This window comes from Nicotiana tomentosiformis, chromosome 12 (genome assembly GCF_000390325.3).
Source record: "Nicotiana tomentosiformis chromosome 12, ASM39032v3, whole genome shotgun sequence".
NCBI classification, from domain to species: Eukaryota; Viridiplantae; Streptophyta; class Magnoliopsida; order Solanales; family Solanaceae; genus Nicotiana; species Nicotiana tomentosiformis.
Window position 1 is genome coordinate 95195028 of NC_090823.1, and position 17220 is coordinate 95212247.

General features: G+C 36.8%; 2 protein-coding genes across 2 annotated transcripts; one reads left to right on the forward strand and one right to left on the reverse strand.

The window, feature by feature from the left end:
• Positions 1 to 6694: 6694 nt before the first annotated feature.
• LOC108946876 (secreted RxLR effector protein 161-like) lies at positions 6695 to 7084 on the forward strand. Its single transcript, XM_018774223.2, has one exon. The coding sequence runs from the start codon at positions 6695 to 6697 to the stop codon at positions 7082 to 7084; it is 390 nt and encodes a 129-aa protein (XP_018629739.2).
• Positions 7085 to 10574: 3490 nt separating this feature from the next.
• Positions 10575 to 10919, reverse strand: LOC138903068 (uncharacterized mitochondrial protein AtMg00860-like). The gene has a single exon (XM_070190982.1). The coding sequence runs from the start codon at positions 10917 to 10919 to the stop codon at positions 10575 to 10577; it is 345 nt and encodes a 114-aa protein (XP_070047083.1).
• Between the last annotated feature and the right edge of the window lie 6301 nt (positions 10920 to 17220).

Consider the following 17220-nt stretch of genomic DNA (forward strand, 5'->3'; position numbering starts at 1 on the left):
TAGAAAAATCTTTGTTGAACATAGTATCCCCTACGTAGGTTTTTCATCCGAAATGCGGACTAGTTAAACAAGAAAGTGTACCATACTAAATGTGTGTGCCTATATGTTGATTTTTAATGTGTGTGTCCATATATAGATATTCAATATTGATAGGTGATTTCTTTCACCTACCTAAGATTTATACAGAATTACTCGATACTTGAAGTGGTAAGAGATAACAGTTATTGGTGCATAGTTGAGATAGCACAAGCTGGTCCAAATACCGTCATCGTTTAATAAAAGAATTTGTAAGGAGACAATTCATACCCTCAATTAATGTAGAATTATGAGGGGCTGGTCAAACTAGTACGTAAGCTCTTTTTAGCTTTTTAGTGTTTGGTAAAGTTAAAAAAGTGCTTAAAACAAGCTAAAAGTCATATGTAGGACAACTCCAACTTATTGTTTTTTGGCTTAAAAGCTACTCCCTCTGTTCCAATTTATGCGTTCTACTTTCTGTTTTTGAGATTGTCTAAAAAAGAATGTCTATTTTTATATTTAGCGACTCTTTAACTTCAACTTTCGACATTGCATATTTAAGACCATAATATTCAAGGACATTTTGGTACATTATATACATCTTTAATTTAAGATCACAAAACTTATTTTTTTAAACTCCATGCCAAAACTAAGACACATCATCATCATATTTCATATTATACTAAAAATAGAAAGCTCCTAACGTCAAACTTGAATTACTAAAATGCCCATAAAAATTGAATGACCTTTTTAATCTTTAATCAATTATTAGTACTCTAATATTTTGTACAAGAATATAAATATACATTAAAATCAATACTACTCCATCAGATTTGAATACTGTACAATGTTTCGGCCACCATAATATCTCTTGAAAATATATCAAATATGATCTTTAATGTATGTGGTATTCTTTGAAAACGGTCGTGTTCTTTGTACCATTTTATAACAGCCCAAAGCAATAGATTGTTGGACACCAATATACCATAAATGGCTGGGCTATTCTAAGAATTCTTAAAATGTGATAGAGGAATCATAAGGCATTATTGATGATTTCAACATAGCACAAAGATTTTCGTCAAAGAAAAAAAACGAGACAAGCTCAGAAAGGAACCAAAAGTTGAGCTCTTTGTCTCCACCTGGATGGCCTTTAAATCTATCCTCATTCTTTATAATGCAATTTTCTATATATATTTTTTCATATACGTTCTGGATTTTTCTCTTCTTTCTATTTTTTAAAATTCTTTGGTCAAATTTAGTTTGTTTAATTTTTTTTACATCTTAAACTTGCTGACTAAATTAATGTTGCCTCCTTATGATCGTATCTTCTGCAGGTCAGTTGTCATCTCAAAACTATTTATTGGACATTCTGTGTGATTTACCATGTTGGCTTAATTATTAGGCGTTTCTATTTTAAACATTCTTATTCTAAGAAATTCTCTCTATTATGACTTTTCATTTTTTTTATATGAGACCATACACTAGAGAGTAGTCAGAGAAAAAATTTAGGAAAACATACACATGAAAAACTTATCTCATCCCCGGGACTCTCTCACCCTCAACAAGTATATTATATATTTATAATGCCAAAGGCCCAAAGGTCAAAGCAATTCAGTGTTTGACCTTGCAATATGAGTAACACTCACTAAAGATGGGAAAAGACATGCAAAATTTGTAAACGTTGAATCTCAGGTTCAAGATAATGATTTTTGTTGTAGTACGTAACTGCACTATTGAAAGAATACATTGGTAATAGTGGTGTATGATTTTGAACAATTTGTGGATGCATTAGATTTGGATGTCATATGTAGATAATTTAAGAAGAAAATAGCAACACAGAGGATACTCCTTTATGTGATGCACCTCTTTTAAAACTTTGAATAACCACAAGAATATAAAAAAACTAACTTATATGTGTATATTATAAAGCTACTGGCTATGTATGTCGTGTACTACCTACTACTTTAAACTACAACTACGAAAATAAAATAGTCTTGAGATTATGTATTTAACCACACACACATTCACACACTACTACATGTATATGTTACAGCTCAGCAATTGTTACAGCTCAGCACTCTTAGATAGTGATATTAGCATTAGTTAGTAAGTATTAGAGAAGTGGTTAGCTGTTAGTTATTCTATATAAATACACGTGTAAATATCTTAATCAATGAGATAGTTTTCATTCTCTCAGAATTTGGAAGCTTCTTCTCCACATTTCTCTTTCTAGGTTCACACATTTGTTCTGCCAATGGAGCTCCTTCTGAGCTCAACTCATGTTGCTACTTCGATTTTGACATGGTATCAGAGCCGAGGCTTCGATCTCGACCTCATTCTCGCAGTTTCTCCGTATTAATTTAGTTCTAGCTCGTTCGATTGAAGAATTGTGGTGAGAAATTAGGGTTCATCCCAGATCCAATACTTCTGCTATTTTGACTGCAAATTTACCTCTATCTCTGTAATTTTCTACTTGAATCATGTCTAAAGAAGGCGATGTTTTGGATTCGACTAATCCCCTTTACATGCACCCGTCTGAGAGTGCCGAGTCTATGTTAGTGCCGGTACCATTTGACGGAACTGGATACAGATCCGGGAGAAGAGGAGTACTGAGGGCTCTCTCTGTAAAAAAAACAAAGTAGGTTTCATCACGGAAAAATGCAAAAAGCCGGATTCTAACGCTTCGACCTTTGAACAATGGGAGTGTTGCGATGATATGGTCACATCGTGGATTTTGAACTCACTCTCAAATGACTTGGCAGATAGCTTGCAATATGTCAGTGACGCTAAGGAACTCTGGGAGGAATTGGAGGACAAGTATGATCAAACTAACAGTGCGAAGCTCTATCAACTTCAAAGGGAAATCAACGATAAAAGCCAAGGAGCTCTAGATATTACTGGATACTACACAAAAATAAAAATACTATGGGAAGAATTAAATACCCTAAATGCACATGCTGAATGTAAGTGTCAGTGCACTTGTAGAGCCAAAGTAAATATGCACAAAGCAAAACATGATAGGAGACTGATTCAATTCCTCATGGGATTAAACGAGGTGTATATAGTGGTGCGAGGCAGCATTTTGATGATGAATCCTTTGCCTAGCTTGGCACAAGCCTTCTCAATCCTTATTCAAGAAGAAAAGTAAAGGGAAGTAAGGACTCATAATCAATTTGTACTAGAGTCTACTTCACTAAATGTGAGTGATGCAGGCAATAACAATTTCCGAATAAATTACACTCACAACACCAACACTGGTGAGAACAATGGACTCAGGGGGGCAATTTTCATGAAGGCACGGAATTTTTGCGAGAATTGTAAGAGGCTAGGACATACGAAGGATAAATGCTACAAACTTCATGGGTATCCGCAAAGTAACAATAACAACAAATTCAATAATCAACACATATTCAACAACAACAACAATAAGTTCAACAACCAACAAATGTTCAACAGAGCCAACAAAGGCAAAGGGACTGCATCAAATGTTTTTGGTACACAACATGATGGGCTGAATATAGGAGAAAATGAAGGTGATTTCCAGGATCAAAATCGAAGCATACATAATCTGAGCAAAGAGCAATATGGTCAGTTATTGAGGCTGCCGGAGAATTTTCAGACTTAGTGTGGAAATGCAGGGTATGTTTCTGGGAGTGTCAACTTGAACAGTGGAGTTGTTAACTTCGCAGGTATTGTGGCATTCTCTGTTTACGTTGAGTGTAATTCACAATCATATGAGTGCTTTGAACCAAATATTAATTCCTGGATCCTTGATTCCGGAGCTATACACCACATGACCTATAAGAAATCCCTACTAATCAATATTAGAACCTTAGTTTATCCCTTTCTGGTATCACTACCTAATGGATATAAAGTAAAGGTGACACAACATGGTGAAGTAATTCTTAGCCCTAAGTTCACTCTAAAAAAGGTCCTCTATGTGCCTAGTTTCAAATACAACTTAAAATATGTACATTCCTTGACAGTGCAACTTGATTGTATTGTCATTTTTACCAAATTTGTCTGTCTTATTCTGCAGGCTCCTTCAATGAATAGGCCTCTGGATATTGGTAAAGCCAAGAATGGTTTGTATTTTTCGTGTTTAGAACTCAGCAATAGTAATTCTATTTTTAATTGTGCATCAAATAATTCTGTTTCATCCAGTGATTCTGTGTCATCCTGTACATAGAGTTTCAAATCCATCCCATGTATATGTAGATAAGATACATTCTCATGTCATCCATGTTGTAAATACCTCAGTTATAAATAAAGGAAGTGATTGTCTTGTGTCCAATTATGTGGCTGATGGATCCTTGAGAAAAAAAATCTTATAGATTCTTTGTGGCATAACAGATTGGGACATGTGCCTTTTGTCAAAATGAAGGGTATTTCATCCATACTAGTGACTTTTACATCTAAACAACCCTTCATTTGCCATATATGTCCCATGGCAAGACAAAGGAGGTTGCCTTTTCCCCAAAAGATCACATCCACAACCAAAAATTTTGAATTACTACACATTGATTTGTGGGGACCATACCATGTTACAATTCATGATGGCTATAGATATTTCATTACACTAGTGTATGATTACAGTAGGTCAACATGGACACATCTTTTGGCATGCGAGAGTAATGCATTGAAAATCCTAAAAGCCTTCACAGCCATGGTAGAAAACCAATTCAATACCTCAATCAAATCTATTATAACAGATAATAGACTGGAATTTACCAGTTCTGAAACTATCTCCTTTCTTCAAACTAAAGGTATTTTGCACTAGAAAATATGTCCCTACACACCACAACAAAATGGTGTTGTGGAGAGAAAACACAAGTATCTACTTGAAATAACAAGAGCACTACTTTTTCAATCAAAATTGCCCCTGAAATATTGGGGAGAGTGCATTCTCACAGCCACATATCTGATAAATAGACTACCCTCTTCCCTCTTTCATAGTAAATGTCCTCTTGAACTGCTTTATCAAAAGGAGCCCACTTACTCACATCTCAGGAGTTTTGGGTGTCTTTACTTCCTCACTATCCTTAAAGGCCACAAAGACAAATTTTAGCCAAGATCAACACCCCATATTTTTGTAGAATACCCTTTTGGTACAAAAGGGTACAAGGTCCTTAGTCTAGCCACAAAGAAGATACATGTCTCAAGAGATATAATTTTCCATGAAAATGTGTTTCCTTTTGCTTTATCCTCTAATTCTAATAGGGTATCTAGTCTTGGTTAGGTTTCTTTGGCTTTTCAAACTTTTTCAAGCCAAACAGGATCCTCATCTAACACTGGTGGTACAACCACCATTCCCCACTCACCTGAATCACTTCACAATGCAGAGTCACATGTAACTTTGTCTGGTAGTGATCATTTGCAAATTGATACATACTCAAATGAACACACAACACCTAATTCACCTTCACCAGGCCCTACAGGTACTAATATTTCCCATGTACCTGCTTTGCACCAACAGAACATGTCACTTATTTCTCACAGACCTACTAGAACACACAAAACACACGTGTACTTAAAGGATTATGTGTGCTCCATTCCCAAACTTCGACCCCATCATTATGTTCCTATTTCTCTTTGTGTGAAACCCTCCAGTAGCAATTCTAGTACATCATCTTTTTCCTTTAATACTTCAGTACCTCATGCACAATATGTATCCCTAAATGCCTTAATTCCAGATAGTCAACAATTTGTCAAGATCATCTCACTTGATTGTGAACCTAACTCATATGAAGAAGCATCCATGAATCCTGCTTGGAAAGCAATAATAACACAAGAATTTGAAGCATTACATACTAATAACACTTGGGACTTGGTCCCTCTACCAGCTGGTAAAAAGGCAATAGGGTGCAAGTGGGTGTACAAAATTAAACACAAATCATATGGGAGTGTTGAGAGATTCAAGGCAAGGCTGGTTGTAAAAGGGTACACACAACAAGCTGGGATAGACTACACTGAAACCTTTTCTCCAGTTGTTAAGATGACTACAGTGAGAGGGCTAATTGCAGCAGCAATTAAAAAGGGATGGCAGCTCTTTCAACTGGATGTGAATAATGCATTCCTTCATGGAGACCTTCATGAAGAAGTATATATGGTTATACCTCCTGGTCTGGTAGTAGAGAGGCCAGACTTGGTGTGCAAGCTAAATAAGTCCCTTTATGGCTTAAAGCAGGCAAGTAGGCAATGGTATGAAAAATTAGCAGAGGCATTGTGTTCCAGGGGGTATGTACATTCAATGTTGGATTATTCCTTGTTTTACAAGAAAGCTGGAGCTTCAGTCATTTTTGTTGCCATGTATATCAATGATGTTATAATCACAGGGTCCCAACTAGATGAGATTGAATCACTAAAAGGTTTCCTACATGAGACATTTAAGATAATGTATTTGGGGAGGTTGAACTACTTCTTAGGGTTGGAGGTTTTGTATAAACATGATGGTGTCCTAATATCCCAAAGAAAGTTCACCATGGATCTATTGAAGGAATATGATTGTCTGCAGTATTCTCCAACATCTTCTCCTCTTGATCCTTCAATCAAGTTAAAGGTGGATGAGGGGACTCTACTGCGAGATCCAACATATTATAGAAAGTTGATTGGTAAACTGAATTTCCTTACTCATACTAGAGTCGACATTGCTTATAGCGTGCAACACTTGAGTTAGTTCATGCAAAGTCCTAGAGATCCTCACTTGAAGGCTGTATTTCATGTGCTAAGATACCTCAAAAGAGATCCAAATTTGGGCATCTTTCTTTCTAATAGTGAAGACTACAGAGTTCGAGCCTTCTGTGACTCAGATTGGGCAACATGTCCTCAGTCCAGAAAATCAGTAAGTGGGTACATAGTGCTTCTTGGGGCCAGTCCCATTAGCTGGAAGTCAAATAAAGAGTCTACTATTGCTCTTTCTTCTAATGAGGCAGAATACATGTCCACTAGGAAGGTGGTTGGGGAGCTGGTTTGGCTTGCAAGGCTGTTGATGAGCTCATTGTACCTCTGTCTTTCCCCATACCAGTCTTCTATGATAGCCAAGTTGCCCTACACATTGCTAAAAACCTAGTGTTTCATGAGCGTACGAAGCATATTGAAGTGGATTTTCATTTTGTCCGCAACAAACTTCAAGAAGGGCTGATTTCTTTACATTGCATTCCTACAAATGAGCAACTAGCCGACATATTTACCAAGTCTCTTACTGGGATCAAACATTCTTCCTTCTTAGAAAGTTGGGTGTGACCTCCTTACCTCCAACTTGAGTGGGGTACTTGAGATTATGTATTTAACCACACACACACTCACACACTACTACATGTATATGTTACAGCTCAACACTCTTAGTTAGTGATATTAGCATTAGTTAGTTAGTATTAGAGAAGTGGTTAGCTATTAGTTTTTTATATAAATACACGTGTAAATATCTTAATCAATGAGATAGTTTCCAGTCTCTGAGGAAGCTTCTTCTCCACATTTCTCTTTCTAGGATCACACATCTATTCCGCCATTGGAGCTCCTTCTGAGCTCAACTCATGTTGCTACTTCGATTTTTACAAAGAGAAATGTCTGAACTACTATTATGTGGAAGATCATTGCATCAATTTATGAATGACATGTATATAGAGGTAGAAACAAGGAAAGTTGAATACTTTATGAAAGAGAAACTTTAGATGGAAAATATAAAATGACAGTGATATATAGTGTCACGAGAGAAAATTGAAAAGATATAGTAAGTCAAGACTAGCTATTTCCAGCCTATTCATTCAAGATCTTATGGATATGCGACGAAACTTACCACTTTACACATTTATTTTAGTTTTATGACTAATACTAATGTTTTTAGAATATATGCTATCAAATCTTCCTTTATATTTTTTTTCTACCTAGCACATATGTTTAGTTCTAATATATTTGTTATTTTTAAAGGTTATTGATATAGGATACAAGTGCAACACATGTGACCAAAAATAGCAAATTAAAATAGAGGGAGTATCTATGTTTGGCCAAGTATTTTAATATCACATCCCTTATAATATTTATAATTCCAACATTACCTCAATTACAAAATCTCTATACTATGCTTCCTTCTCTTTTCTTCTCCACAACGTTCTTCCACTTTTTTTTCTCTTCCTTGATAAAGACTTAAGTTGTTGGTATTTAACAGAAGCTAAGGCTAGACAACAATTGGTTCATACATGAAGATAAGTTCGGGGATGATAACAACACCAACCTTTTATGATTACATAAACATAAATTTGGATCCTCACGTTTAAACTTAATATCCGTCTTAGTCTTTGCTAGTACTGAAATTTTGTTAAATTGCAAAAATGACAGCGTTCGAGTGCTTGTATGCAGAACTTGAGGGCAAAGGCGGGGATAAGAAATTGTACATGCTAGACAAAACGAAGGAGAGGAGGGCTGATATCTCAATTTCATGAATCCAGCAATGAATTCGATGATTGAGCAGCTGAATCAGTAGTTTTGCAGAGAAACTCGAGAATTCCAGTTATGTAATTAAGAAAATGTAGAAGAGAGAATTGAGAGGGAAATTGTAATAGCTCTTTATTGATGAGAAAGTAAAAATGTTATAATGTAATCCTTTTATGAATGAATACACTAAATTTCTCAGGAAGAATCTCCTCTCTTAACTAACTAACTAACATCCTAATTAACAATAATTTCCAAGTGACTTGGCACTCGATTAACTGCCAACTGACTGTGCTGAGTTGGAGCTATTGAGCTTGAGCTGGATGTGATCATTATAAATTTTATATATCAATACTCCCTCATGTAGAATATCCTTGACCACAAAGATCAAAATGATAGGAACCTGATCTTTAGTGCATTAAAAATATTCCATGCAGCATAATTTGATGGTAAGCTTATCCACTTAACTAAGACTTGAGCCACACTTTATTCCCTTTTTTCACCATTCTCCTTTCTAAAATGGACTCTGGTTTGGGACAATGAGGGCTGGCAATGTCAGTACTGGGAAGATAAGTGATCTGTTGGCAACTCATAGCATTTCTTTAATGACACATACACAGTGGTATAACTTCACTGATAGGGAAAATAGGAGTGTATATGCCACACCCACCTTCTTGATAATATAAAATGATCCATAGTATTTAGCAGCCAATTTGTGAAATGGTTGTGTAGCAATGCTCAGTTGCCTGTAAGGTTGAGTCTTGAAATAAACCCAATCACCAACTTTAAAATTTCTATCACTCATATGAGAATCATTTTGTTGCTTCATCCTTAACTGAGCTCTCAGCAAATGGTATTGCAATAGTTGTAATTTCAATTCTTTGTTGATGAGAGTGTTGTCTACATCAGCTGAAGTTGATTCACCTGGCAAATAAGACAAATGTAGAGGGGGTGGTCTTCCATAAAGAGTCTCATAAGGTATAGTTCTTATGGCAGAATAGAATGAAGTATTGTGCCAATATTCATCCATATGTAAGTAAGAATACCAATCAGTAGCTTCCTCATAACAGAAGCATCTCAAATATGTTTTTAGGCATCTATTCAAAACCTCAGTTTGCCCATTAATTTGAGGATAATAAGTTGATGAGGTGTTTAGTTAGACTCTTTGTATTGTGAGAAGCTCCTGCCAAAAAGAACTTAAGAATACTGTATCTCTGTCACTGACAATGAAATCTGGTAGACCATTAAGTCTATAGACGTGTTTCATAAACACCTTAGCTACAGATTGAGAGGTATAAGGGTGTTTTAGATGAATAAAGTGGTCATACTTACTGAGCTTGTCTACTATGACTAATATCACCTCATACCCCTTGGACTTAGGTAGTCCATTAATGAAATCCATGCTGATTTGAGACCATACTACCTCAGGAATTGGAAGGGGTTGTAAGAGACCAGGATAAGCAGCTAAGTCAGCTTTATTCCTTTGACAAATGTCACATTTCTGCACAAAAAGTCTTGCATCTTCTCTTATGCCCTTCCAGTAAAATAATGTCAAGATCCTCTACAATGTTGCTTACATGCCAGAGTGACCATCTTGGGGAGTAGAGTGCCATGAAGCAATAATATCGAGTCGAAGCTGGGGCACTCTACCAACTATTAGCTTGCCCTTCCTCCTCAATTGATCCCGATACCGGGTAAACTAACTGTGAGCTGCAGAAATCACTTTCAGTTGTTCAATGAGCATCTTTAAATCGGGATGTGTGTCCCAGTTGTGTGATATGGGTTGTAACAACTTTGAGTTGGTCGTGAAAATGACCAATGAAAATAGCTCAACTCCAGATACTCTAGAGAGGACATCTGCCACCTTGTTTTCAATCCCCTTTCTTGTATTCAATGACATAGTCAAAAGACATCAATTTTGTCAACCACATTAACTAAGAATTGGTGTGAATCTTCTGTTCCATTAGAAATTTGAGAGCCCTCTGATCAGTCTTGATAATGAACTTCTGACCAAGCAAATATTGGGACCACTTTGTTATTGGATAAACAATAGCTAACAGCTCCCTATCATAAACTAAGAGAGCAGCATGTATAGGGGAATAGACTTTGCTGATAAAAGTAATATGGTCACCTTATTGCATGAGGACAACACTTATCCCTTGACCACGCGCATCAATCTCCACCATAAAAGTTTTGTTAACATCAGAAAATGCTAGGACTGGTGCTTGAGTTAAAGCAGACTTCAACTGCTCAAAAGCTGTAGAGCCAGCAGGTGACCATTTGAAATTATCCTTCTTAAGAAGATCAGTTAATAACTTACTGATAACCCCAAATTCTCTGATGAATCTCCTGTAGTACCCTGTTAAACCTAAGAATCCTCTCAGTTGCTTAATAATAGTTGGTAGGGGCCAATTCTTCACAGCTTCTACCTTTTGAGGGTCTGTTAAGACTCCTTCAGCAGTAATGAAATTCCCCATATATTATATTCTTTCAATCCCAAAGAATAACTTTCTATGCTTAGAAAATAGTTGGTGCTTCCTCATCTTATTGAACATAGACCTTAAAAGTAACAAATGGTCTTCCATATCTTTGTTGTAAATCAGTATGTCATCAAAGAAAACCAACATAAATTTTCTAAGGAAAACCTAAAAAAGTGAGTTCAACGGCCTTGAAACATTGCAGGAGCATTTGATAAGCCAAATGGCGTTACCAGATATTCAGAGGACCAGCATAAGTTCTAAGGTTATTTTTGGCACATCTTCAGTGGCCATTCTCAACTGGTGATAACCAAATCTTAGGTCTATTTTTTAGAATACCTTAAACTCTCCTAAATCATCCAATAGGTCTTCTAAAATTGGGATGCACAATTTATTCTTCACAATTTATTTATTTAAGTCTATATAATCAACACATAGCCTCCATGTACTATCCTTTTCAACTAAAACTACAGTTGCATCAAAGGCACTTCTACTAGGTTGAATGATACTCTAGTTATTTGTTAGATTAATGATTTAATAATATCCTAACTGGATATTTGTTGGGTATTTTATTTACTGGTTCAGTACCAACTTGCAATATGATTATGTGATCAAACAGTCCTCTCGAGGGAGGTTATTGTGTAGGTTCCTTGAATATATCTTTAAACTCATGCAGAAATTTTAAGAGTCTAGGATCTTGTTCAGCTTCTACTATGGATTCTGGAGAACACCATTTTAGTGTATTACACATAGCAGGTACTACTTGGATCCTACAAAGTAGAGATTGGTTACCTAAGATTTTGATTAATTTTCCAGCTCCAGGGGTCAAAATTTGTTTTCATGCTTCCCTGAGGACATGCTTCCTTCCCTTGTAGTAGAACTCTATGGTAAGGGTTCTAAAATTTATTTTGATATCTCCCAATGTCAACAACCATTGGACCCCAATACCACAACACAAAATCCTAGTGGTAGCAGTAAAAACTCAGCATAGAACTCAGCCCTTTGCAACAACCATGAGATTTTACACACCTTATCAACTCTCATCACGTTTCCATTGGCTGCATCTACCAACTAGGGTGTAGTGGATTTAATAGGATACTTCAATTTTTCCACTAACTCTGGGTCAATGAAATTATGAGAACTACTAGTATCCACCAATATATTAAATGGGTTTTTATACTGGTATCCAGTTACCCTTAAGGTTATGTACCCTAGAGATCCATTCAAGTCATGGATGAAAATATCCACCTACTCCCCTTGTTGAATTAATTACAACCCTTGTTTCTCTGGTTCATCCACCACTTCCTCTTTTGAAAATTGCTCTCCTTCCTGCTCTTCTTGTTCAAGTAGGTATAATCGTTTCAAATTCTTTCATTTGTGGCTAACTACATACTTCTCATTATAGAAGTAGCATAAGCCCTTAGCTCTTTTTTCATTCATCTCCTCGAAACTCAATGTCCTCATGTTAAACCCCTTAGAACCTATAGAGTAACCATAGTTTGGAGTTGGTAACAAGGGTCTACTATTGTTCCTTTGGTCTGCACTCCTTCTGGAAGAGTTTATTTGTGAATTTGTCATAGGTGAGGGTTGACTGATAACAGCAAGATAAGATTTTTACATTCTGGTAGTCTTATAGACTTGTGATACGGTAGTGGGGTTTGTGATTTTCACTGCAATGTTCACTCCATGTTTCAAACCACCAAGGAAGCAGCTGATGGCATTTTCTTGAGATACATTGACCCTGGTGAGATGCCTTTCAAACACAGCTTGCTACTCTTTGCCATTACCTGTCTGTCTAACCTTCTTGAGTTCCACCATGGGGTCATCGATATCCACTCCAAACCTTTTCACCAAAGCCACCATATATTCAGTCTGTGTAGCAAGTTGGAGGTATTGTCTATAACCTACGTATGCTAAATTCCACTGAATGGCTTCTCCTTCCAACTGCATTGCAACCACTTCCACCTTTTCTTCAGCTGCAACCTTCTCCATGAAGAAAAATTGTTCGACCTTGAATAACCAACACTTTAAATCTTTACCTGAGAATCTCAAAACTTCCATTCACGACCATCTATTGAAATTTGAATTATGATGACTACAACTGGCAGGGTTTTTTCCTCTCTGAGGTCTTTCTTCAAATGGTTCATCCTCCTGTTGCATTGGAGTTTTATCCCTTCGATATTCTTCTGAAGTTGCGATCTATTTCTGTAAATATGCACCTTCCGGTCTAACCTTTTGAGAATAGACACTTCCCCAACAAGAACTCTAACATCAGAGATCAACTTCTCCATTAATTCACATAATTCTTCTACTTCTGTCGAAGAGTTTTCAATGGATCTTGCTCTTTTTTGTCATAATTGCCAAGGAGACGACTGATCGAATACCACTGATATCTCAATTACAGGAATCCATCAATTAATTTGAGGATTAAGCAGCTGAATCAGGAATTTTGCGGAGAAACCCGAGAATTCCAGCTATGAAATGAAGAAAATGTATTTGAGAGATAAAATGAATTGAGAGGGAAATTGTAATAGCTCTTTATTAATGAGAATGTAAAAATATAACAATGTAATCCTTTTATGAATTAATACACTATCTTTCTCATGAAGAATCTCCTCTCTTAACTAACTAACTTACTCCAACTAATTTCCTAACTAACAATAATTGTCAGCTCACTTGGCACTCAACTTACTGCTAACTAACTGTGCTGAGCTGGAGCTACTGAGCTTGAGATGGATATGATCATGATGAATTTTGTATATCAAGGGCCCAAGACCTAGATCAAGTGGAGTGCATCAAAGAAGAGGAAGGTAATGTTTTGGTGGAAGAGGCACACATTAGACGAAGTTGACATATATACTTCCATAAATTCTTGAATGAAGATGGGGACAGGAATATCGTGCTAGGTAATTGAAATATTTGGAGAGTCATCGGGACTCGACTATTGTAGGCGTATTAAGGTCGGGGAGGTTAAAAGGGCTATGCATAAAATGAGCAGGCGAAAAGCGATTGGGCCAGATGAGATCCCAGTTGAATTTTGGAAGAGCGCAGGACGGGTAGGTTTGGAGTGGCTGACTAGGTTGTTTAGTGCCATTTTCAAGATGGCGCAGATTCCTGAAGCAAGGAGATCAATGGAGTACAATGGTTTCGTCGTACAAAAACAAAGGTGATATTCAAAATTGCAACAACTATAGAGGTATCAAGCTGCTAAGTCATACTATGAAAGTTTGGGAGAGGGTGGTGGAGATGAGGGTGAGGAAGGGTATGTCTATTTCCGAGAACTAGTTTCATGCCGTGGCGATCGACTACGGAAGCCATTCACCTTGTGAAGAGACTGGTTGAACAGTTTAGCAAGAGGGAAAGGGACTTACATATGGTGCTCATCGTCTTAGAAAAAGTATACGACAAAGTCCCATGAGAAGTTTTTTGGAGATGTATGGAGTCTAGACGTGTACTTATAGCATACATTAGGGTGATTAAGGAGATGTACGATGGATCCAATACCCCCGGTGAAGTATCACGACTCAAATCCCAACCGTGGGGTTGTGTTGGCGCCTAATATCCATTTGCTAGGCAAGCCAATATTAGCTAACTACTTGACCAGTTTTAACAATTTATAAGAGAGTAATGATATTGATAAACTCGAAAATGAACAAGGTATTTTTATATAAATAACGCGGTACTAAACTACTCCCTGAAATCTGGAGTCATAAGTACATGAGCAACTAGAAAACTACAAATATAGTCTAAAATAAAGTACAACTATCTAAAACAATATAAACAGTAAATGTGATGGAGGGGGACTTCAGGGACTGTGAACGTCGAGCAGCTCTACCTCAAGTCTTTTATAACAATTGAATTCGAGAAGTCTCTATTGTGTGCTGCTAGGACCAACACCTGGATCTACACAAGAAGTGCAAAAGTGTAGCATGAGTACGACCGACATCATGTACTATGTAAGTGTCGAGCCTAACATTGACGAAGTAGTGACGAGGCTATGGAAAAACACTCAGAATAATTTGTACGAAATATAAGAACAGAATACATAAATAAAAATAAAGCAGTAAACTCATATAAACATACCTGAAGGTCAACTACCAGAGGCCCCAGAATAACATGATCTTAAACCTCATATCACAATACCGAGAATAAATGTTACAACCACAAACAAATACAACACATCAACTATGTTACGGCGCACAACCCAATCCCAAAACTTACCACAATAACTGTTCGGTGTGCAACCCGATCCCAATATTAAATACAATAATTGTTGCGGCGTGCAACCCGAACCCAATATCAATTGATTTCAATATTGTTGTAGCGTGCAATCCAATCCCAATATCAAATCATTTATCTTATCAACTTAACACAATTAGTTACTGAATCTCAACACAAAAGGGAAATGAAATGAGCAGGACATTAAGGAACTACCAGTACAAATGAAGAATAGCCAATACCTCATAATTTCAAACCTTAGCAATACATTAATACCGGAATAGCTAAATGGCTCACATAAATGGAATAACATAATAAAGTGCACCAAGTAATACAGGGATAACTAAAGCAGGTAAAACATGAGATAACGAAAATATACAATTAATGCAAGTAGGAATATGTAGCATGTAAGCAGATATTGAGCGAGAAATGAATGGATAGAAACAAGTAACAACTAAATATCAGATAGCAAGTAAAGCATGGATAACAAGTAAGAACATGTAGCAGTTAAAGCATGTAACAAGAGATAACATGAAATAAATTAGGACATGAAAGTAAATAGCTCAATCCCTCATGTTCTGATCACATGACGATACATATACACTCGTCACCTCGCATATACGTCGATTCCCCACATAATTCACATAACAATAAAACAACAAATTCTAGTTCCCTCAAGTCAAAGTCAGACACGACACTTACCTCACTCTGCATCCAAATCAATCAAACAACCACGACTTTGCCTTTCGAACATGCTTCCAAACCAACCGAATTTACTCAATTATCATTCACACAATTCAAAATAAGCTTTAGAAACTACCCACTAATGAAAAAGGTTCAATCTTTGATGAAATTGAAAAGGTCAACAAAAGTCAACCCCATGCCCTCTTGGTCAAAATCCAAGATCCGAACCAAAATTCGATTACCCATTCACCCTCGAGCCCAGTTATGTGATTTGTTTCAAAATTTGACCTCAATTTGAGGTCTAAAGACCAATTTTGTAAGATTCCTAAATTCTACCGAAATCCCTAATTTCTATCATGAAAATCCTAGATTTGATTTTAAAAACTCATGAAAAATAATGGGGAATTGAAAGAAAGTGGATTAGAGTTGCTTACCAATAATTTTGGGAAGGTAAACACTCAAGAAAATCGCCTCTAGAGTGTTTGGGGCTGAGAAATGGTATAAAATGAGCTAAGTCCCGATTTTTTCATCTTTTATCCAACTGCATGTGTCGCATTTGGGAACTCTTATTCGCAAATACGATACCCGCAAATGCGACACGCCGATCGCAAATGAGATCAGTGCATTAGGCCCAACTAAGTCGCAAATGCGGATGTGAACTGCCCACATCGCAAACGCGTACAAAAACTTAGCAAATGTGAAGCTCACTCCCAGGACACTGTGTCGCAAATGCGACTCTGAGGTCGCAAATGTGGTCTCAGCTTGGTTCACAAATGCGAACTATTCTTCGCAAAAGCGAAGTTCTAGCCTAGCATCGCAAGTGCGATAAATTGACCGCAAAAGTGACGCTTGTAAATGCGAGCCAAACCTCGCAAATGTGAGATCTGCAACTGAACACCAGGAAATGCATTGCACCAGTTATCTTCAACCCATCCAAACTCATCTGTTACACACCCGAAACTCACCTGAGCCCCTCGAGCTCCAAACCAAACATGCACACAAGTGTAATAACATCCTACAAAACTTGCTCGCTACCTCAAATCATCAAAATAACATCAAATAACTAGAATCGATCATCAAAACTCATGATTTTTCACTTGAAAACTCATTTTCACAAATTTTCACATAGCGCGCCGAAATGCGCTTGGATCACCCCGAACCCCAACCAAAAGTCCGTACAAGTCCAAAAATATCATACGAAGCTACCAGAATTGTCAAAATATCGATCCGATGTTGTTTACCAAGAATGTTGGCCGTGGTCAATCCAAATATCATTTTAAGCAAAAATTTACTTTTGACTCAAATTTTTATGTAAATTTTTTTTGGAAAATGACATGGACTATGCACGCAACTCAAGAAACATCAAATGAAGCTAATAAAGGTCTTGGAATAGTTAAAT